Raw genomic sequence first — 18,556 nt, 5'->3', positions numbered from 1 at the left:
ATCGCTTGAACGCGGGAGGCGGAGGTTGCGGAGAGCCGACATTGCACCACTGCACTCCAGCCTGGGCAGCAAGAGTGAAACTCCATCTCAAAAAAAAAAAAAAAAAAAAAAAGTTCAAACATAAATCTACCATGTGATCCAGCAATTCCATTCATAGGTGCATACCCATGAGAAATGAAAACACATTCACACAAAAACTTGTATACACATGTCCACAGCAGCACTATTCATAACAGCCCAAGGTGCAAACAACTGCGATGGCCAGCAGCGGATGAGTGGGGAAGCAGAAAGTAGCCCCTCACTAGAACGGAAGACTATTCCTCCTAAAAAGGAAGGACACTCTGACACACGTGCACGCGTGCCCCCCACACGTATACACATTCAGACCTGTGCACACCTGTGCAAGGCATACACACATACGCACACACATACACGAGCATGCACATCACACAATATGTGCACACATGCTTGCACACACACCCAAGGCTGCCCTGACTGGCAGGGAAGCTGGCACACCTGCGACCTCTCTGCCAGGCTCTGGGCACGAAGTCACTGCTGTGCCTCAGGAGCCACATGCAGCATCTCGTCCGCATCTTCACTGCTTAAGAACCTGCTGCCTGTTTCTCTTTTGGAAATGTTAGGTCATCTGCCCCTGGACATGCTTACTCTTGGCAATTTCCCCGTGGTCCTGCAGCAGCTGAACGTTCACCGAGAAGGGAGACCCTTGGGCCACTTCCATCACCTCCGGACCCAAGATCACGATCCTCGTAGCTTGTTCTGGGAGAGGACAGAGTGTGGCTTTAGCGGTGACTGGCATGGTCCCCCACCCACCCCATGGCTGAGTCAGCAGTGGGCACCCCAAGAACCGACCAGAGCCCAGTGTGGCAGCTGGAACACAAGCACATGCGGGGGCTGACCCTCCGCAAACCACCTTGCAGAGCAGCGACCTGGGCAGTCGTCCGCGCTCAGACCGTGAGGCTCGGCTCTGCTGGCCTGGAGCACTGTGGAATCGAACCAAGTGGACCACCGGGGCCACGGAGCATGCAAGAGACACAAGTGGGCGGTGTGGGGCTGTTGGGTTTTCCTGCCCGTGGAATGTTCCCGCACGTCTTCCCGCTGGTCGGGATTTAGGCCCTGCATTCACTGCATCTGAGTCAGCACCCTGAGGTGCTGGACCTGGGACTAGGGCAAGGCCTGGCAAGGGTGGGTCCACCGGCTGGCCAGTGCCTCCTGGCGGCCAGGGCCGCCCCTGCTCCACCGGGGCCTGCAGGGCATCGCTGTGGGCAGTGTCGTCACACCGCGTCCTGCTGCCCACCGCCCCCGCCCCCACCTGCCATCCCTGACTCTCCCCTATGGATTGGCCTCCAGCAAAGCACAATGGAGGGGCTTTAAAAGCAGATGCTGGGAGAACACCTGGGATCTGAGGCTGCCTCAAAAGGCAGCACAGGTGACGCTGGGTACACAGGGTGGCGGGTGCCCCGGACTTCATGGTAATGGTGGGGCTGGGGAAAGGCCTGAAGCTCTGGCCCCTGCGGGAGCTCCTGCTGTGTTCTGGGGGCAAAGCCAGAACCCACCTTGGCTCAGAGGGAGACACTCCTCGGGGTGAAGCCAGGCTGTGTCCTGCACCTCTTGCCCCATTTTTCCCACCTAGAAATTTCAACAAGGGCCAAGAGACTTTTTTGGGAGGAGGGGCTGGGATCTGGATTCTTTCCCTTGAGGTGAGGTCACCAAGACACTCCTGGAGGGCTCTGCTGAGGATCCAGGGGCCCCTCACGGAGACTCCACCTGAGGGAGAAGCATCTGGGCCGGGACCCAGGCTCGGCCTCCATCCCAGGATCCCCTGCAGGGTGCACTGTGTGCGTGCGGGTGCTGGGACCCACCTCTCAGTGCTCCCCAGGCACCTGGCCACTCCTGCCTTCCCTAAGATCTCAGCCTCCACGAGGAGCCCAGGGCCAGCGGGTCCGTGCTGAGGGCAGCAGTTACTGTCACCCGTCACCCCTGTGACCTCTCCCAGCTAACAGGCCTTGGTCCCCCGAGGTCCTCCAACCCAGGAGGTACGTGTGGGGCTGCCTGGGCTGAGACCTTGCAGGTGCCCCGGCGCAGAGCCAGAGTCGGTGCTGGTGGCACCTGCACCTGTGTCACGAACTTGGCCCCGAGGTTTGGATGAGTGTTGTGTCCCTGGCTAGACTGACCCCTGGGGTGGCACCCTCATCCTGGAATCTATCGAGAGGCCACCCAGAGGCCACCAGGAACACCATGGGGAGAGGAAGGGTGGCTCGGGAGGCAGCCCCCAGAGGAGGCCCAACTGGCTGGTCCTTCTGTGAGCCGAGGCCACCCTGTGGCCACATCACAGTGCAGAGGGCTCAGGGAAATTGGACAGAGGCCACTTGGGGGACAGCGCAGCCGTGACGAGGCCACCCCCAGACACTCAGGCCCCAAGTCCGGGAAGCCCCACTTGCAGCAGGACCACTTTTGACATCAGATTAGAACATGTTTTTCCTTAAAAGGGGTGGGATTTTATATTCCACTTTGCCCCACCCCTCCCCAGTGTGCTCTTGGTCAGTATTTCCCATATGACTGCCAAGGGGCCAGGGACACCCCCCACAGTGGACCTCACAGTGCCCACAGGAAGGCAGGGACACCTACCTGCTGGGTGGCCGTTGATCCACAACCCATAATAGGTGACCCCTGAGCAGTGGGCCATGCTGCCCAGTCCACTGAAGACGTCGCTGTGCCACTGTCCCTGCAGAGAGAAGGGTGAGGCTCAGGCTGGTGGCTCCCAAGGGGCTTTTGTGGGTCCCCGCATGGCACTGCAGCTTCCTGGTGCTACAGCAGGGCCCCAGGACCAAAGGCTGCTAGAAAACCACATCGTCTCGAGGGTCCTTGCAGCCTGTCCCTTGGTGGTGAGAAACTGTTTCATTAGAATGCGATCCAATTTGCTTTGCAAAATATACTCCCTTTGGAATTTTAACGATGCCAGGAGGTATGGGAACAACGGCACAGTATATAAAATGCAAACAAAACCTCGAACGGGCACATTTCAGCAAAAAAAATCCTTTTAATACCAAGATATTGTGTTTGTGGCATGTATCATAAAGGAGGCCTGAACCCGCAAACTGGCCGACTGTGGCGTTGGGATTAAGGTGCCCTGCTTGTCCGTTACACTGTTCATTTATACATGAAGAGGCCAATTAAAAAACACAGTTTGAAAAAATGTGCCCGTGCGCTTGGGAGAAATGCCTGTTCGCTGCACACCCCAACTCTGCCTCCTTCATAACAAGCCTGGTTTCCAAGTCATACAACAAAGCCTGGGAAAATCATGTGAAATAGCAGGGTGATTATTTTCATGGAAAATTTAAATGGTATTTCATTTCACTCTGAATTACTTCTCTTAGAAGAAAAATTAACCAAAGACACGTTTTGCTTCTGTTCACTCTTTGGCAGGAGCTAAGTGGGCTCCTGCTTCCCTGCCCGGCCCTCCCTGGGTGCCTTCCCCAGGGGAACCCCGAGGCAGCCGTGGCAGGTCTGCAGGGCGCAGCTCGTGCCTTCTGGGGCCTCTCCACGGATCCTGGGCCCTGGGATGCGTGGGAAGAGACAGCGAGGGCCGAGGGCCAGGGCTGAGGAGTGTGGCAGATCAGGGAGAAGTGGATGGTGCTGGAGCTCTCTCTGGCTGCAGGGAGACAGGGCCTCTGCAGACAGCCCTGAAGGCGACTGGATTGCCCCAAAGGCCAGGGAGAGCCACAGTGCATGAAGGGCTGGGGCAGGGTGGGGGCAACTCACAGCTGCTGGCTGGGAGCACGGCTCACGCCTCCAGGCAGAGGGCTCCGATCCGAGACAACTGGAAGCCCGCGTGGGTGCCCGGAGGCAGCAAAAAGGCAGCTCTCAGCTTCAGGAGAAGCTGGGCAGCCAGCTCGGGGTGCCAGGTGGGCAGAGGCCCGGCTGCTGTCTGGACAGGGCCCTTGCTCCTGAGGCTCTTGTTCCTCCAGCTCCCAGACCCCAAGATCCCAGCCAGCACCCACCCGGCTGCATTCCTGCAGTGTTCCAAGCTGAGCGCACCACTGACGTCACCCCATCGGCCCAGACAGTTGCCCTGAAGATCAGAGTCCGGTTCACCGTGCCACCCTGGGCTCTGGGCAAGCACCATCCACGCTGGCAACTACAGTGGATGGGGGCCCCAGAGCTGACCACATGTGGGGTCAGGTGAGAGTGGTTCTGGGCTTCAGATACCAAGGACTGGTGCAGAGTCCATGGGCTGCCCTGACTGCTGCTGCATGGCATGCCTGGAGGCCATGCCCTGTTGGAGGCCGTGGGCACCCTTGCATCCACAGAGCACCTCCCCTCAGCCTTGCCCCCTCAGCTCTCTGTCCTATGACTCCAGACGTTCCCACCAAACTGGGTGAGAGTCCAACGCATTTGATTGGCATTTCTTGAGGGTCCCTTCCTGGGACCATTGTCCTCACTGTCTCTCATCTCATTCACGCTGGACGGGGAGAGGCGCGAGTCAGCGCACAGCTGAGGGCTCTTCAGGGCGTCCGGGGCCCCCGTCACCGTCACTGATGAGAATGGCGATGTCTGGTCTCTGCCCCCTTCCACCCGTTCGGCCTCTGGAAGGTGCCCCGGGCTTTCAGGAGGAGGGAGGTGGAGCTGCGGGGCAGGGCTGACACCAGCTGCAATATGGCGTCCAGGGTGAGTACCCAGTGAGGCTGTGGCTGGGCAGGGGAAGCCAGACACACTCGAGTCACGAGAAATGCAGAGGTGCAGAGCCCGCCTTTGGGGTGAGTGGCTCCACCCATGGTTGGTCTGGGGCTGCGGCTCACGTATGTGGCACGAGCCTGCCTGGCATCTCCCTCCCTGGGTGCGCAGCAATCAGGTCAGGGCTTGGCATCCTCGGTACCCACCGCTGGTGTCCGGGTGGGAGGGCTGATCCAGGCAAGCTTTCATGCAGCACTTGGTCAGTCCAAGCACATTTGAGTGATCAATTCAACTGATCCAATAGCACGGTCTTGTCTAATTCACGTTATCAATCACACCTTTGACAATTCGGCTGTTTCTGTTGCATGTACCCCAAGCAGGAACGAGCAAGAGCTTATTAAATAGGGTGCAGGGGAGGCTCCTGATCCTCCTGCTGATGGCACAGACTGGGGCGCTGAGAGTCCTGGAGCAGCTTCCTCCCACCCGGGCCTCAGGGAGCACCCAGGCACAGTCCAGGCCGATGCCCAGGGTGGAGAGTTACGTGCAGGGCCTCAGCCACACAGAGGCTGGGACCGAGGAATGGGCATTTTGCCACCTGCTCACCCTCCTCCTCCCTGCCGGGCCACTGCCTGGCACCCAGGTGAGCACAGGTGTGCGGTGCGGGACACGGGAAGGTGGTGATGGTCACACAACCTTTGGGGAAGGGCCACTTGGGGTCCAGGTCCACACCCAAAATAAAGAGGCAAACAGCGGTTCCAAAGTCAGGAAGCGGTCGTGCAGGATGATGGTGACACACATATGTCCCCCTCGGTCACAAAGGCGACCCCAGGACCACAAGGGTGTCCTCTGTGAGGGGCCCTCCCTTCCCTGCCCAGCTGGGTGGCAGAGCACTCAGGAGGCCCCGGGCAGTGCTCGGCTCTCCCCAGCTCCCAGCACCACTCAGCCAAAGGCTCACACCTTCCTTGATAGTCGAGGAGCTCGGACGGCTCGGCTGGTGCAGGGACTGCTCTGGCGCTGGCCCACTCCAAGCAGCCTGGGGCAGAAGAGGTTGTGAGTGCTCTTCTTTCTCCCACTGGGAAGCACTTCTGGTCCATTCATGCTGTTTTCTTTCCATGCTTTATTGGAAGCGATGCCCTCTGTTTTCAGGCCCTAGTCAGGCATCCACCCTCCCCTGGCACCATCAGGCACTTCCTGCCTCTGGCCCTCCTCGGGGGGTCCTGGGTCTGGTGCTCCTTGGGGTTCAACAGCCCCGGGAGGTGGGGGTGAAGAGCAGCAGCTCCAGCTTTCCCCAGTGTTGGCCTCGAGGGTGCTGTGGTCTGGAGAAAGTAACCCCCAACCACTGCCAAACCTTGGGCATCAAGAGACGGGGCCTTTGCTGAGGTTCACGGCCTGGTGCACCAGGTGGGGGCCCCGAGGACCAGCTGCCCAGCCCCCTCAGGCCACGTCATGAGTGAGGTGCCTGCCGGACCCTTCTGCCTGGGCCCTGCGACTGCTCAGGGGCTGGTGTGCCTTGGTGGCACGGGTGGGGCTAGCTCCGGTTTCTGAAGACCGGCCATTTGCATCACTTCATGGTAACAGTGAGGACCAGGGGTCCTGCATTTGACCTCGCTGGTCCCATCGCAAGTGCCTGGGCTTCAAGGTGTGAACTGTGAGGAGTTCCAGAGGGGACATGGGGACCACCCTAGTGTAACCCTAGTGCTTCCATGACGGCCCCAACAGCCAGCCCCCTCCTCTGCCCCAGGGTGGTGGGGGGTCCACATGAGGCAAGCCGGCCAGACGCCCCACAGGCCATGCGTGCTCAAACACCCCAAATTATCTACATGATTCTCAGTGTTACATGCACCCCAGGAGTCCCCCACTGGCCCAGGCTTCCTGGACTGTGACCCCTGGGTCCGAGGGCAGTAGGCCCAAATGTGGAGGCTGTAGGCCCCGTGGAGGCCTCCGGTTGGGCATTCCCACACACGCCCAGCTGAGGAGAGGAGGCCTGGGGACTGCGGCAGGCAAAGCCGCCCAGAAGGAGCCACCTGCTCCGTGCAGTGAGCAGGTGCTCGGCACCCAGCGGCAACTCCGGGAAAGCTGGCGTGTGAGACAGCCAACACTCATGGCGCAGCTGATACAGCCAGGGACACCCGGAGGGCCGCGCTGCTGCCAACATGGGTAGGAGACGCTCTGATGTGCACACACACGTGTGGCCTCCACTCTGTCTGCTCCGTGTTCTGGTCCGGCTCCCACCGAGGATGTTCTGGAGGACGTGTGGGGCCTGCCCAAGCCCTTGGGTCCTGGGAGGTCGAGGCAGTAAGCTGTAAACTAGGAGTGTGGGGGACGGAGACAGCTGAGGCGTCACAGGCTGGTGGGGGTGCTCGTGGCCCAGGACCTCTGTGGCTTCCGGGACCGGCCTGAGCCGCGTGGCTCCTGTCCCTGTGGAAGAGGAGCCTTCTCTGCTTTGGGATCCGCTGTTCTTATTTTCCATCAGAAGAAGCTGTAACATGTTTATTTTCAGGAATGCATTTTTTTCTAGAATGCATTTTTAAAAAAAGGTTCTTCATAGAGCTCTGCATTAAGGAATACTGGCTGCAAGGCAGGAGACACGGTTTGCAGAAAACACACCTGCTGTCGAGAGGGAGAACAGGTCTCCCAGAGGGGCCTCACCAACCCCGAGCTCATGGTGCCTGGGTAGCAGCCGATGTCTCCTTGAGTTTCTCCTACTATAGATGGGTGGATCAGAGCTGATGTAGGAGGTGCCAAGGGCATGCTCCGAGGTGGGCAGAGGCGAAGGCCAGGAGAGAGAGAAGTAAGAACTTACCACTTTCTAGTCTTTTCAGAACATAAAATGATCTCTAAAAATAAACGAACAGCCGGCGCTGGTTGGGGTGTGGCTGGAGGGGCAGAGCAGTTCTAAGAGGCAACTCAGTGTCCAAGAAGGTCCCAGCACCTACCTCGTGGCCCTGATCGATGGTTTAAGCTCCCAGGGAAGAAGTCAAAAGGCCAAACTCCTGTCCACAAAGCCTGGCAGCACCAAACATGGTGAGGGGCAGGTGCTCACGGGTGGGGGCAGCTGGTGGCCAGGACTGGGGGAGACTACAGCTGCCAAGAAGCGTCAAAGAGGGGGAGACCGGGTGCACAGTGGTGGCCACGGCTGACAGTGGGTGGGCTTGCATCTCAATTGTGGTTATTGTTAAGAAGGCTAATACTCATTAGGGTAACCTTTTACAAAAATAACAGAAAATAACCAGTGTTGGTGAGGCTGGGGAGGAACTGGAACTGCGTGCACTGTGGGCAGGAAGGTAAAAGGGTGAGGCCGCTGTGGAGAACAGCATGGCGGTTCCTCAAAAATTAAAAACAGAATCACCATCCGATGCAGCAGTCTCACCTCTGGGGCTGCGGCCCACAGGGCCTTGAAGAGTTCTCTGTGCAGCCGTATTCACAGCAGCATCACCCACAGGACCCAGGAGGGGAAGCCTCCCCAGAGTCCACCCACAGATGGGCACAGAAGCGTGTCTGTCCACACGGGGTGGTGGTGGTGGGGGGTGCGGGCCCGGCTCAGCCTTAGCAAGGAAGGAGGGGCTGGCACAGGCTCCAGCATGGAGGCTTCTGGGGACACCGCGCCGGGTGAAACAAGCCTGGCACGAAAGGACACCACTCACAGGAGGCCCTGAGATCAGCAGAGTCTACAAACACACAGTGGAACAGTGGCTGCCAGGGGTGGGAGCGTGGGGAGTTCGTGCTGGATGGGGACAGAGGTTCGGGTGGGAAGGTGACAAAGTTCTGGAGGTGGATGTGGTTGTGGCTACACGAAATGTGCCTGTGCCTCCTGCCACGCCACTGCACGCTTAAAAATGGTCACGGCCCAGTGCAGTGGCTCGCGCCTGAAATCCCAGCGCTTTGGGGGCCAAGGCAAAAGCACTTGGGGCCCAGGAATTGGAGATTAGCCTGGGCAACACAGTGAGACCTCGCCTCTTCAAAACAAAAAGTAGTTAAGATGCTAAGTTTTACGTTATATGGATTTTACCATGACAAAATGGTTGGTGTTTTGGTTTTTTATTTTTTTGAGACAGGGTCTTGCTCTGTCACCCAGGCTGGAGTGCAGTGGGCGTGATCTCAGCTCACTACAACCTCTGCCTCCCAGGTTCAAGCGATCCTCCCTCCTCAGCCTCCTGAGGAGCTGGGGCCACAGGTGTGTACCACCATGCTTAGCTAATTTTATATTGTTTAAAAATTCTTTTGTAGAGACAGGGTCTCCCTATGTTGCCCAGGCTGGTCTTAAACTCCTGGGCCCAAGCAATCCTCCCACCTCGGCCTCCCAAAGTGCTGGAATTACAGGCGTGAGCCACTGCACCTGGCCTACTTTTGTATTTTTTAAAACTTCTTTTGTAGAGACAGGGTCTCCCTGTGTTGCCCAGGCTGGTCTTGAACTCCTGGGCTCAAGCAATCCTCCCACCTCGGCCTCCCAAAGTGCTGAGAGTACAGGTGTGAGCCACCGTGCCTGGTCGACAAAATGTTTTTTAAAGCGGGCTAAATATTTGACTAATGACACCACAAGGAACGGCTGTCCCCTCACTCTGGACAGCTCTCAGGATGTGCGGCCTGACTCCCGTCTCTGGCGGCTGCTGCCTCTCCGGGTCGATGTCGTTTACTCTCCAGGTTGAAGGTGGAGGAGAGGCACTGTGACCGGAGGGCCCAGCGCTAAGATGCAGAGCAGAGAACTGAGCAGCTGAGCCAAGAGAGCCTCGCTTCTCCTCATTAACCAGAGTCCAACGGACAGACCTGGTAATGTCTTCTTGCACAAACAGCCATGTGAAAACCTCCTGCCTCTGAAGTGTGGTCTGGCAGCCACGGCTGTGCTGCGTGGGAGGTGGCCCCGGCCCAGTCCTGACCTGAGGGCATGGGGGCCCAGCCTGTCCTTTTGGCCTCAGGTGCCCTTCTCAGCGTCTACATCGGTCTGGGCAGGAGCAATGCCTGGAGAAGGCGCTGGAGGAGCAGGCAGCTCACTGGTCACGGGCTGCCCGTGCCTGCAGGTGTCAGCAGCGTGGACGAGGCCAGGGGACTGCTGCCACCAGTGACACTGCCCAGAGCACCCCGTGGGGCAGCGAGCACCAGCACACAGCAGTGTCCCCAGGGAGCTCAAGCCACGGGCCTGTCTGGGGAGGGTGTGCGGGCCTCGGTTGGCAGGCGGTCCCAGGGCCTGCCCAGGTCTCCCAGTCCTCTGGGCCTGGACGGCAGAGGAGTGGGGAGGTCATGTTATAACCCCAGGGAATGTAGGTCACGCGAAGGGTTTGGCACCAAGACTCTCGCAGAAATCCTCTGCAAAACCCTCTGCAGAATTCAAGGTTTTAGCACCAAGGGGAGAAACCATCCCAAGCAGAAAGGCCTGGGGGGCCGCTTGGGGGCCCGGCTCTCAGGAGTACCCAGCCAGCCCTTGGGCCCAGTGGCCATCCCAGGCCATCCTCCCCCGTCCAAACTCATGGCTTGGGAATAAGCTCTGGGCTCCCGGGGAGGAGCTGCCTCCCTCCGGCAAGGCCCGGGCCAGTGTGGTGCCGGGACAGGGCTGGGCTGCCCCCTGGTGGATGCGCTGAGCACCCTGGTGCTGTCAGCCCAGGAGGGAGGGCGCCGTCCCTTGCCTGGTCCTCTCTCTTGGCCCAGGGCGCTGATGACCAGCAAGCAGTGTGGACCCGAGTTGGCGCCTGGGTGGTAGCCAGGGGACCTGTGGGACAGAACAGCCTCTGGGGACAGGGCTGGGCTGGGAGTGGGGGTGGGGAGGACAAAGCTGTCCATGGTCCTCTGGAAGAACAGGAGCTGCTTCTCGCCCAGCCCAGGCCGGAGGGGATGGCCCTGTCTGGCAGCAGGCGGCACCTCTGTGTCCCTGGGCCATGAGACATGCCCTGACCAGGTCCTCCTGAATCTCAGGGAACATGAGGATTGGGTGAGTGGCCGGGGGCCCCCAGGGCTGCGTTGCCCTGGTGAGGGAGCCTGCCATCCTAGCACCTCAGCTTCCTCACCTATGCCCTGCTCGGACTGGTGGGGATCATGAGCCAATGCACCGAAAGGCTGACAGCAGCGCCTGGCACCCAGGAAGTGAAACCACACACCCGAGCCCAAGCTCCAGAGCTGTGCACCAGCGCCGGCCCCAGCTTCGCCCTAGCCCTGTAAGGCGAGGGAATCGTCATGGTGGCAGTGGGGTGGGGGCCCGGGTGTGCTCGGGTGGGAAGGGGTGGGCAGAAGAGAATTCTGCCCAGGGACTCCCTTAGGCGCACTCTCCCACTGCCACTCTGGACAGTGAAGACAAGGGAGCAGTGGCTGCCCCAGCACGCGGTGAAGTCTGGTCCTGTAGGATGGACACACGTCCCCAGGGGAGAAGAGGCAGAGCCTTGGCCTTGCTACAGCATCTCCTGCATATGGCTCAGGTGAGAACCCGCAGCACCAGCCCAGGCCAGCAGGGGCAGCAACGACGCTGACATGGGCTCCCGTGGTCCAGCAAGGACACTGCCAATGGTCAACTGCCCTGAGCAGGGCTGGCAGACCCCGGAGTGGGCATGGGTGGCACTTTTACCCAAGCAGGATGCTCTGTTTCAAGAGCAGGGAGGGTGGACATGCATGCGGAGGGGAGCCACACTGCACCTCCCGCCTGCCCACCCCTCCAGGGGCCCCACATCTGACCACCTCTGAGGCCCTGCTGCGGGCAGCTGTGCCAGCCAGGATGAGGCTCCCATCCCCACCCCCAACTCCTCCATCCCCATGTGGCCCCATGCCAACTGCCAACCCATCACCCCTCAGCTCCCAGCACCCCCTTCCTTGCCCACTTTTGCCTGACGGGAACTGGACCCTGTCAATGTTTCTCCTTTGCCAACAAGTGCAATGCCAGGCTTTGTCAACAGAGAACAAGGCGGGACTGTGGGAGGTAGTGTTTCTACTTTAACTCCTATGGCCAGGGCCAGTGGCCTGTGGAACACCCCAGTGTCTGGTCTCTGGCAAGCGTCTCCTGCACCTCAGGGGGAGTTTCCTGAGAAGTAGCTTTGGCCCCTGGCACCCTAGAAAACCTCTCTACCACCTGGGCTGGCAGCCACACCCTCTCTGTGGAGGTCTGAGTCTCAGGAGGGTGCTGGGTTCCTCCTAGTTCCAGGGACCATTCTCTCCAACCACTGCTCCAACTTTCATAGGAGAATCTTGGCAAGGAAGGGAATTCAACTGACATTGTAATTCTGCGACCCACACAATTAAATGTTGCGTTTCTCATCAAAGCAGCCCCGAGGCTCTAAGGAACGAGGGACTCCTCTCCACGGCCACAGCAGTCCTGATTCTCAGGCTGTGACCTGCGCTGCGTTTAGAGACCTGCACGTGTGGTTCCTATCTGTTAGTGCTGCTGGACGCTCAAGAGGCCCCTCACAGCCCTTGCAGTCATGGTCATCTTCATGGCTGCGACAGCCTCACACAGCAGCACCTGGGTTTCTGAGGCTCTCAATTCCGCTGGTGCCTCACGGCCAGCATGGGGGATGGCTTGGTTAACTGTGAAGCACCCCCACGCTGTGGACCAGCAGCCTCCCCTTCCCACCAGCCAGGAGCTCAGGCCTGCAGCCCAGCCCAAGCAGCAACCACACCACTCCCAGACTCCACTGCAGAGGGTCTGTCTCCGGGCCCCCTCCTGACACTGAGACGTTGCTCTTCCTTCTCCTGCCCTTTTTGGTAGCTAGCTGCCTCGTCCTTGTTGGTGACTCTTTCATTACGTTTTTCCCATTGGAGTGATGGGTGTGGTTTCTGTCTCCTGAATCGTCCTTGTTAGTGATTTTTTCATTACATTTTTCCCCATTGGAGTGATCGGTGTTGCTTCTGCCTCCTGACTGCGTCCTGAACCAGGCCCCACTGTCCATCCAATGCTCAGACCGAAAGCTCAGGCACCAACCTTGACTCTTCTCTTGCCTTTGCCCACACATCCAGCCTGTCAACAAGTCTGGTGTCCTCTCCTCCAAACATCCTGAAATTTGCTCTCTGCACTCACGGGGCCGCTGCCCCATTCCCCCGCGAACAATCCTAGTCCCTGCCTTGTAGGGCTTGTCACAGACCAGAATGTACCACCCCCAAATCTGCCTCTTTGGCATCAGCACTATTTTGAGCAGATTATTTTGAGAAACTGCAGACACAGGAGAAGCTCCCTTTTGTAAGAAAAAATTTGCATCCGTAAAGGAAGTTCCACTGGTAAGGGCATCTCCTCTCCGTACCAGGAAGAGAAAGGCCCCAGATCGCCGAGGCGCAGAGGCTCCCGTCGGTGGAGAAGGCCCCGCCTCAGCTGCGCCACCAGCCTTATCCCCGTGACTGGCCCCCAGCACGCTTCTTCCTTTGGTTTGGCTGAAGATGGGATTTAAGTCAAAAGTGAGAGCCGCCTGTGAGCTTCCCTGCCTCTCCGCGTACCTCCCGAGTATACACAAGGCACACATATGAATACACTCCTGTTTGTTTTTCTCTTTTCCCAACAGGGAACTGTGAGGGGAGAGAGAAACTTATCTTCCCACATGGGATCAGGGCATCGCAGGACCTGGCACGTGGAGAAGCTGCCAGGGTGAGGCTCCCCATACACCCCACGCGCCCTGCCCACCACGAGGCCTGCACCCTCTGGGCAGCAGGCGCCGTGCGCCCCGGGTACCTCGTAGGTGGAGCCGTCGGCGCCGCGCAGCACCCCGTGTCCCTGACGCCGGTCCCGGACCCAGTCGCCGTCGTACTTGTCACCGTTCCTGGGGGACACACGCACAGAGTCCACTCTCAATGGGGGGAGCTCGGTGGTGGCAGTGACTCAGACCGGCTCCTCCCACCGGGCTCCGCAGGCACCGCGGGACCGAGGCAAAAATAGGCTCGAGCAGATGGCCCCAAGAGCTCCTGCCTCGCTAGGGCCGGCTGGGGGCCGACGACAGGCGGTGGGGACACGTCCGCCCACCCCCACCCTAGATGGTAGGCCTGCTCGGGACGCGCTCGGCTTCCGCCACTCAAAATGGGAAAATGACCCAGGAGAGGCAACGGGAGGGAGCTGCAGTCTCCACAACCAGTGAGGCCAAGACTCCGCAGTGGGAATTTCCACACGGGCTGAAGATGCCCAGCACTCGGGAGGCGGGAGGCTCTGCTGGCTGGAGGGCACCCCCATCCTCATTTAGACCTGGAGACGCTCCTGTGGTGCCACTTTGCCGCCAGCCTGACGTCCTCAGGAGGTATTTTAATCGGGGGGGGGGGTGATGTTTTATCTACTAAACACACAATTGGTCAATTTCAATAAACAAGGGGAAAATTACAGAATAACACCGAAACCACAGAATGTGGTTCAACAACTTGGCACCGGGGGGGTGGCGGGTAGACAGCAGGGGCCGGAACAGGCCCGGGGTGTCCCACGGCAGTCCTGTCTACACCCCCAGGCCACATGGCCTCACACCTGCCCTGTGTATTTGTCGTGCGCCAGGCAGCACCCGCAAGACTCATACTCACTGAAAGAGCATCTGCCCAGGGCCGTGCCTCTTGTTGTCATGGAAGGAGCCCTGGTACACTTGTCCATCCCGGTCCACCAGAAACCCGTGTCCTGGAGAAGGGACCGAGAGACAGACTTGGCTTTGTGCCTCCTCCTGCATCTGAGAAGGGATCCGCCCTCCGCTCCTTGGAGGGCGGGCAGGAGCAAAGTAGCGAGTCTAGGAGGCATGGGGCTCAGGGCCCCCCAGGAACATGACAGACCCTCCAGACCTGGCTACACAGAGGCCTCAGCACGGCTCGGTGAGGCTCTGAACGGGAAAGGTCGGTGAGCTGACAGGGCAGCAGAAATGGCCCTGGGGTCCAGCTCTGAGAGGTGCCGTCGAGGGCCCTGCAGACTCTGCCATCTGAGGCTGCACAGGCTCTGCGTGCTGCTGGGGTGAGGATGGGTGCAGTTTGGGCCTGTCGTTTGTTTTCACAAGAAACTTCAAGTTCACAGTGAGGAGGGCAGGGCTTGACCTGAACAAGGAGAAACTCAAAAGAGGATGGGGGTTCGTAAACTGCGGCATTTTCAGATTTTGGACAACTCAGAAATTTGAGAGTATTTCTGCTTCTTTTGTTTTTTTGTTGTTGTTGCTTTGCTTTTGAGACGGAGTCCCGCTCTGTCGCCAGGCTGGAGTGCAGTGGCACGATCTCGGCTCACTACAACCTCTGCCTCCTGGGTTCAAGTGATTCTCTTGCCTCAGCCTCCTGAGTAGCTGGGATTACAGGTGTGTGCCACCATGCCCAGCCATTTTTGTATTTTTAGTAGAGATGGAGTTTCACCATTTTGCCAAGGCTGGTCTCAAACTCCTCATCTCAGGTGATCCGCCCGCCTTGGCCTCCCAAAGTGCTGGGATTACAAGCGTGAGCTACCATGCCTGGCCTCTGCTTCTTAACATAAGGAAAACACTGGAAAAAGAAGCTCCGTCTGTGGTGGAGGGTATTATATGCTTGACTCCTGTCTCGGGTGCGGGTGGCCTTTTGGCTGTGGGACTACGGACCATGCTGGGCCTGGCTTGGCTGGGTAGAGGGACAGGGCACAGCCCCCTCCTGGCTTGAGTCTGGCCTCCTGACTTGCTTGGGCCAACAGAATGTGGAGGAAGTGGCTAAGCTGTCCAAGACTACCGGGCAAGGAGCTGGGCTTCCCAGGCCTATGAGGACCTCAGGGACCCTCAGGCCTGGCAGAGTTGCTGTGACTGTAGCCATTTAGTGACCCCACATAGTCCAGACCAGAAGCCCCTCCCTGCAGGGCCCAGGCCAACCTACTGACCCCAGGATCAGGAGCAGTCAATAAAGCAGTGGCCATTTTAACCCCTAAGCCACGGGCGTCTGTTCCGCGGTAGCGGATGACAGAGCTGCATCAAGCGCCACAGGACCCGCTGGGCATACTGGTGTATGCCGGGCATAGGACATGGCCTGGGGGTGTGGAGAAGAGGGCATGGGCCCCCTACCTCCTTTCCCACCCTCTGAAGTCAGGCAGGCCCTCTCGGAGGTTCCTGAACCTGAGTGGACGTAGGATTCCATGTCCTGAAAGCGCCCACCCTCACAGCACCCGGCTCCTGTGGGCGCCAGACCTTCCCGCATGCCGTGGGAGACCTCCCCTTCGTAACATCCGCCGGCTTTGTACTCCATGACGCCGTAGCCTTGAGGCTCTCCCAGAACAAACTGTCCAGAGAAGGTGTCTCCTGCATGTGGACAAGGAGGAGGGGAGACAGGAGGTTCAGTTCGGGGCTGCGGCCCCAGTCGGCTCTCCTCTGTCCCTGACCCATGACACGCAGGAACCATTCCAGAATGGACGTCCCTGCCTCATCATACTACTCAGTCTGGTTCATGAGGGAAAACATGGTAAGCAGGTCTGGTCTCCCCAACAGCTGGGCATGCAGACAGCCCCAGGCAGACACTCTCTGTGGGCATCTATCCCGAGGGCAAAGGACCCTCTGGTCGGTTTGCAGGGTGAAGGGTGAGCTTTTTCCCTGGCTCTTTAAAAACTGAAAGCCAAGCCTGAGAGAAAACACCTCCACTGAGAACCCACCGACCCCTCTGGCGTGAGGGTCTGAGGTTCCTGGACACACAGCTCCCGGCAACGAGTCCCCAGAGCTGGTTTCCCATCTAGGGATTCAATGTGGCTGAAATAGCTTTAAATAAAAAAGAAATAGTGTAACTTGGCACAGATAAATCTTTATTCTAGAAAAGTGTCTCCGGAAGCCTGAGTTGCTCTCAGTGGTGACCACAGAGCCTCAGTCAGGTCCCCAGGGCTTCTCGGTAGGCCAGGCCCCTCACGGCACAAAGCTTCCCGTCTACATGTCACGCCTTCTGCGTCTAGACTCGGGGGACCAACTGAGCCCGAGGGGTTATGAGAAAGGAGTGAATGTGCCATCCCGGCTGGAGCTCACCTGACCCGGCCCAGTGCCGGCGGCCTTCTCCCATGATCTCTCCGTCCACAAACGCCCCTTCGTAATAACTGCCATCTTTAAATAACAACTTCCCGTGACCTGGCAGGAGAAATCGTCATGTGAACTCAGACAGTGGTTGGGTTGACTGCGAATGACACTGTGCAGTGTTGGGCCTGTTTCTCAGAACGAAGAGCTTGGCTTCAAAACTTGTGTTTGGCTCCATCACTCATGCTGTACATGTATTTAAAAATAAAAAAATGTTCTCAAAAATATCTGCTGAAACACACCTGAGCGGCCGGCGCCTTCAGCCAGAACAAGTACAGGAATTGAAGTGCAGGCAGCCAGCCTGAGCAACACGGAGAGACCCCGTCTCTACACAAAATTTTAAAAATTAGCCAGGTGTGGTGGTACGTGTTTGTGGGTCCAGCTGCTCAGGAGGCTGAGGTGGGAGGATCCCTTGAGTCAGGAGGTTGAGGCTGCAGAGAGCCATGATTGCGCCACTGCACTCCAGCCTGGGCGACAGAGCAAGACTGTCTCAAAAAAAAAAAAAAAAAAAAAAAAAGAGAGAGAAAAGAAAACTGGGCAGAGTGGCTGGGCGCAGTGGCTCATGCCTGTAATCCCAGCACTTTGGGAGGTCGAGGTGGGTAGATCACCTGAGGTCAGGAGTTCGAGACCAGCCTGGCCAACATGGCAAAACTGCATCTCTACTAAAAATACAAAAATTAGCCGGGCGTGGTGGCAGGTGCCTGTAATCCCAGCTACTCGTGAGGCTGAGGCAGGAGAATCACTTGAACCTGGGAGCCGGAGGTTGCAGTGAGCCGAGATGGCAGCATTGCACTCCAGCCTGGGCAACAAGAGCAAAACTCTGTCTCAAAAAAAAAAAAAAAAAAAGAAAAGAAACAAAACTGGCAGAGAGCAGATACAAAACTGCGTGGGAGGAGCACAGTGGCAAGAACGTCCACACCACCGAAGGTTCACGGCACTTGCCTGGGGTTGGTGGGGGTACAGGTGTTATCGACTTTATACTTGCTTTTTTTGTTCTGTTTTGAGATGGAGTCTCTGTCACCCAGGCTGGAGTGCAGTGGCACAATCTCAGCTGACTGCGACCTCTGCCTCCTGTGTTCAAGGGATTCTCCTGGCTCAGCCTGCCAAGTAGCTGGGATTACAGGTGTGCCTTACCACATCCAGCTATTATTGTCTTTTTAGTAGGGTCAGGGTTTCAGCATGCTGGTCAGGCTGTTCTGGAACTCCTGACCTCAAGTGATCCGCCCACCTTGGCCTCCCAAAGTACTGGGATTACAGGCGTGAGCCACTGTGCTTGGCTTGACTTTACACTTTCTTTCTTCTATTACTTGGATTTACTACAAGAGTAGGTTCTCTTTATAATCGGAAATAAACCATAAAGCCAGTTTTCAGTCTGGAAAAGACAAATGAACTCAACCTCTAGGGAGAATTTCAAAGTCGCAGCTTCCTTTGCTAAAGGTGGCCCTCCAGGGGGGTCTCCCAGGCCTCTGTTTCCCCTGCCCATCCGGCCTTACCCTGAGCAGCCAGGGAAGCACCAGGGTACAATGGGCTCGAAAGCTACAGGAAATGCCACTTGCCCACCCAACCTCCCGGGGAGAAACTGGTTTCATCAGCTGTGGGGCAGCAGCTGCAAGAAGAGACCACAGAGGCTTCTCACCGTGCTTCCTCCCTGCTTTCCATTCTCCTTCATATCGAAAGAAGGAATTTGGGTATACGTAGACACCATAACCTGAGTATTGAGAAGACATACACAGGTAAGCACAGACACAGAGATGAGGGATGCTCTCCAGTGCTGAAGGAGGGAGTGCAGCTCCCTTGAGGGCCTTCAAGGGGTTGGTACACGTCACCTTCAGCAGACCAGAGGCGACCTGTGGGGCTCATGAGCTCTCCTGTCGACTGTTGGGCCATTCATTTGCTCATTTGTTTATGTGACAAGGATGAGGACCTACTTGGTGCAGAGAAGACAGGCC

General features: G+C 58.0%; 1 protein-coding gene across 16 annotated transcripts in view; it reads right to left on the bottom strand.

Moving 5' to 3' along the window:
- The window catches only part of MORN1 (MORN repeat containing 1), a 74,774-nt gene that overhangs the window by 54,707 nt on the left and 1,511 nt on the right, over window positions 1-18,556 (bottom strand). For 13 of the 16 annotated variants that reach the window (XM_016952519.4, XM_016952530.4, XM_016952526.4 and 10 more), the window contains exons 2-8: window positions 18,244-18,315; window positions 16,563-16,661; window positions 15,744-15,854; window positions 14,152-14,242; window positions 13,325-13,412; window positions 2,647-2,743; window positions 667-777 (exon numbers count right to left, since the gene is read on the bottom strand). In XM_016952519.4, coding sequence (XP_016808008.2) covers window positions 667-777; window positions 2,647-2,743; window positions 13,325-13,412; window positions 14,152-14,242; window positions 15,744-15,854; window positions 16,563-16,661; window positions 18,244-18,315 — 669 coding nt within the window. The remainder of the gene's footprint in view (window positions 1-666; window positions 778-2,646; window positions 2,744-13,324; window positions 13,413-14,151; window positions 14,243-15,743; window positions 15,855-16,562; window positions 16,662-18,243; window positions 18,316-18,556) is intronic. The other 3 variants (XM_016952532.4, XM_054661962.2, XM_016952533.4) reach the window with 1 other exon arrangement.

The sequence above is a fragment of the Pan troglodytes genome, chromosome 1 (genome assembly GCF_028858775.2).
Source record: "Pan troglodytes isolate AG18354 chromosome 1, NHGRI_mPanTro3-v2.0_pri, whole genome shotgun sequence".
Lineage (NCBI taxonomy): Eukaryota > Metazoa > Chordata > Mammalia > Primates > Hominidae > Pan > Pan troglodytes.
The sequence above is the reverse complement of the archived record's forward strand: the minus strand, read 5'-3'. Positions and strand labels throughout refer to the sequence as shown.